General features: G+C 55.7%; 1 protein-coding gene across 1 annotated transcript; it reads right to left on the reverse strand.

The window, feature by feature from the left end:
• Positions 1–657: 657 nt before the first annotated feature.
• On the reverse strand, positions 658–2852 carry LOC131208748 (titin-like). Its single transcript, XM_058201586.1, has 2 exons — positions 2844–2852; positions 658–2103 (listed from the first exon to the last, which is right to left on the reverse strand). The coding sequence occupies exons 1-2, from the start codon at positions 2850–2852 to the stop codon at positions 658–660; spliced, it is 1455 nt and encodes a 484-aa protein (XP_058057569.1).
• Between the last annotated feature and the right edge of the window lie 234 nt (positions 2853–3086).

Raw genomic sequence — 3086 nt, forward strand, 5'->3', positions numbered from 1 at the left:
GTGAAACGCAGAGATCAGCAAACAATTAGTGAGAGAAAGTAACGAAACATTTCTACCGACGATTTGTTGTGATCATAATTTTTATTTTTATTAACTTCTGTTCTTTTCTGTTCAGTCAAAACGATCTATAAACAACTAGGCAACAACTTGTCGGTGCGAGTATCGACCAACCGCACCCACCTCGCAGCTCCCGGGCCAATTTGCCCCACCTCACCACCCGGAGCAGCGGTGCATTACCAGTCCCTTAAGCACCGTCGTCCCGTCGTCGTCGGTGGGTCAAACTGACCGCTGAGCTGTTGGGACCGTGGTTGGCTGCGCATTGGCCCAAGTCCGAACATTTCAAGATTTTTTCCATTAGAATACGATCACTTCGCCAATCCTTTCGTATACGCGCTGTAGCTGCTTCTGATTTACATATATCCTTTTCTCTCTCTCGCTCTCTCTCACTCTCGCGGTCTATCCTAATCACCGTCGACAGCTATCGATCGATTCAATGAAGCAAACAGGGGCGGGGCGCACGGGTTGGGGACGCCAACCAGCTGGTCGTCCGGTTCCGCAAAACCGCATAGCAAAAAGCGTCATTAGGCAAATAATCTAATCGTTATCACATGTCTGGTGTCTCAGCTGTCTGAGCTGTCGATCCGATCCCGTACCGACCTAGTGCGACTCGTAGTGCTGCTGGTGATGGTGCTGTTCCTGCTGCTGGTGCTGCTGCTGCTGGAACTGCTGATCCTGGTGCGCCTGGTAGATCTGCTGCTGGTGCTGCTGATACTGGTGGTACTGCTGCTCCTGCTGTTGGTGCTGGTGGTGCTGCTGCTGTTCCTGTTGCTGTTGCTGGTGTAGCTGGTGTTGTTGCTGGTGGTGGTGCTGTGGCTGCGCCTCCTGATGGTAGGTCGGCTCATCCTGCTGGTAGACCAGAGCCTGAGGTTGCTCGTGGTAGAAGTGTTCCTGCTGCTGATGCTGATGCGGCTGCTGCTCCTGGTGATGGTACTCCTCCTGCTGGTGGTACTCGGGTTCCGGCTTCTTCTCGCTGACCGGCACCGGTACGTACACCTTCTCCTTCACTGGCACGGGCACTTCCTTCTGGACCGCGAACTTAACCTCCTTGTAGACTGGCACCGGACGATCGATCGGCACTTTCACCTCATATGGCACAGCCTTCTCCACTGTGTACGGGAACTTCTTCTCGACGGTGTACGGCGCCGGGTAAGGGACTTTCACCTCCACCTTGTAGGGCTTTGGCACCTCCACATTATAGGGCTTGTCGACCGGAACCTTCACCTCATAAGGGACCTTTTTCTCGACGACCACCGGGTATGGTTTCGGGACTTCGACCGGGTATGGCTTGGGCACCTCCACCTTGTAGGGCTTGTCGACCGGGACCTTCACCTCGTAAGGGACCTTCCGGTACACGACGTACGGCTTCGGGACGGCCACCTCGTACTTCACCTCATACGGGATCTTCTTCTCGACGGTTACCGGAATCGGAACTGGGACCTTCACCTCGTATGGAACCTTCTTCTCCACGAGGTACGGCTTGGGAACGTGCACCTTCACTTCATACGGCTTGTCGACCGGCACCTTCACCTCGTAGGGGATCTTCTTGTAGACGGTGTACGGTTCCGGGACGTGGACTGTGTACTTGACGAACTCCTTGTAGTGGACCGGCACCTTCTTCTCGACCAGGTACGGCTTCGGGATCGCCACCTTAACCTCATACGGCACCTTCTTCTCGACCGTGTACGGAATGTGCTTGTGCACGGTGTACGGCACCGGCACCTTCTTCTCGATCGTGATCGTCTTGATCGGCTGCTCGTACTTCACGTGCTGGTGGTGCTGCAGGATGTTGTACTGTAGCTGGGGTTTCGATTCGCTGCTGTGATACTGATGCGGATGCTGTAGCTGGTAGCTGTGCTGCTCGGGGTATCCGTGCGACAGCTGGTTCCAGTCGCCCACCGACGCGCCCCGCTTCTCCAGACGTTGAGATTCCTTTGGCTCAGCTTCTGCGCTTCTCTCGTCGGCCGCCGTCTGCTGTTCCCCGGCAGCGCCGCCCTCAGCAGTGGCCAGTGCCACCAGCAGGGCCAGGCAGCAAGGGAAGATAAACTGTGGAGTGCAGATGGATTGAGGATTGAGTAACCACGCTGAAAGATGGCCCCGGCCCCGAGGTGATTTATGAATTTTCATAATTTGCCAACACCAGCCATCACCCAGCCACACGTTACATGACGCTACACGTGAACCGAGCGTCGGAAGTCATTGGACTCGGAACGGAACGGAACGAAATCGAATGGATTTGGGCGAATGGGCGAAATGGAAGAAACTCTCTCGGGCCGACGCATGTCGTAACGCGCCTAATTGCCACCCAATTTCGCCGTTTCGGCCTCCCTCCCCCCGGAAGCACCACCGGAACGTGATGCCGTGTGGATTGCCGAAATAAATATGACGAACAATCGGAGCGAGCTTCAGCACAGTGGGTTTTTCACTGTGGGCCACCAATGTGGGCCACTTTCCATCCCGGGGTCTCCCGATCGTCGATCGATTCAACCGCACGGATCGAATCGCGTTGATCGCCAGATCGGCACCAGAGATTAACCCGCACGGTACATGAATCTCACTTTTCGCAGACCATCGCTGGCCAATCAAATGGGACAAAGAAAGTGAAGAGCGCGTCACAGATTGGGGCCGCCCGGAGGTTCCGTTAGCCGATTTCACTGATTCTGCGCCCATTATCCTATCAATCGCTGGCTGCGCCCAAATCCGGCGCCCAGAGGTCCAAGTCCGAAACTGGGTAAGAGGTCTTCGCCAACATACACGACCACAAACACAGCATCCCAGCAACGTACCATACGCATCGTGCACTGTCGATTCACCAAAAACACGCCGTTGTTGCGCCGTCCACTTTTCGTTCGCACCTGCACAATAGTACCGGAGATAGCGAGACCAGAGAAAGAACTGACTTTCGGAGAGCCCCGGCCGCGGTTTATATAGGCACGTTTCGGTGTGCCCGATCCCCGCGGGTCAGCCACCTGTTGGCCACCGATGGTGATCCTATCCGCCGCCGCCGCCACCGTCGAGCTCCGGTTGTT

The sequence above is a fragment of the Anopheles bellator genome, chromosome 2 (genome assembly GCF_943735745.2).
Source record: "Anopheles bellator chromosome 2, idAnoBellAS_SP24_06.2, whole genome shotgun sequence".
NCBI lineage: Eukaryota > Metazoa > Arthropoda > Insecta > Diptera > Culicidae > Anopheles > Anopheles bellator.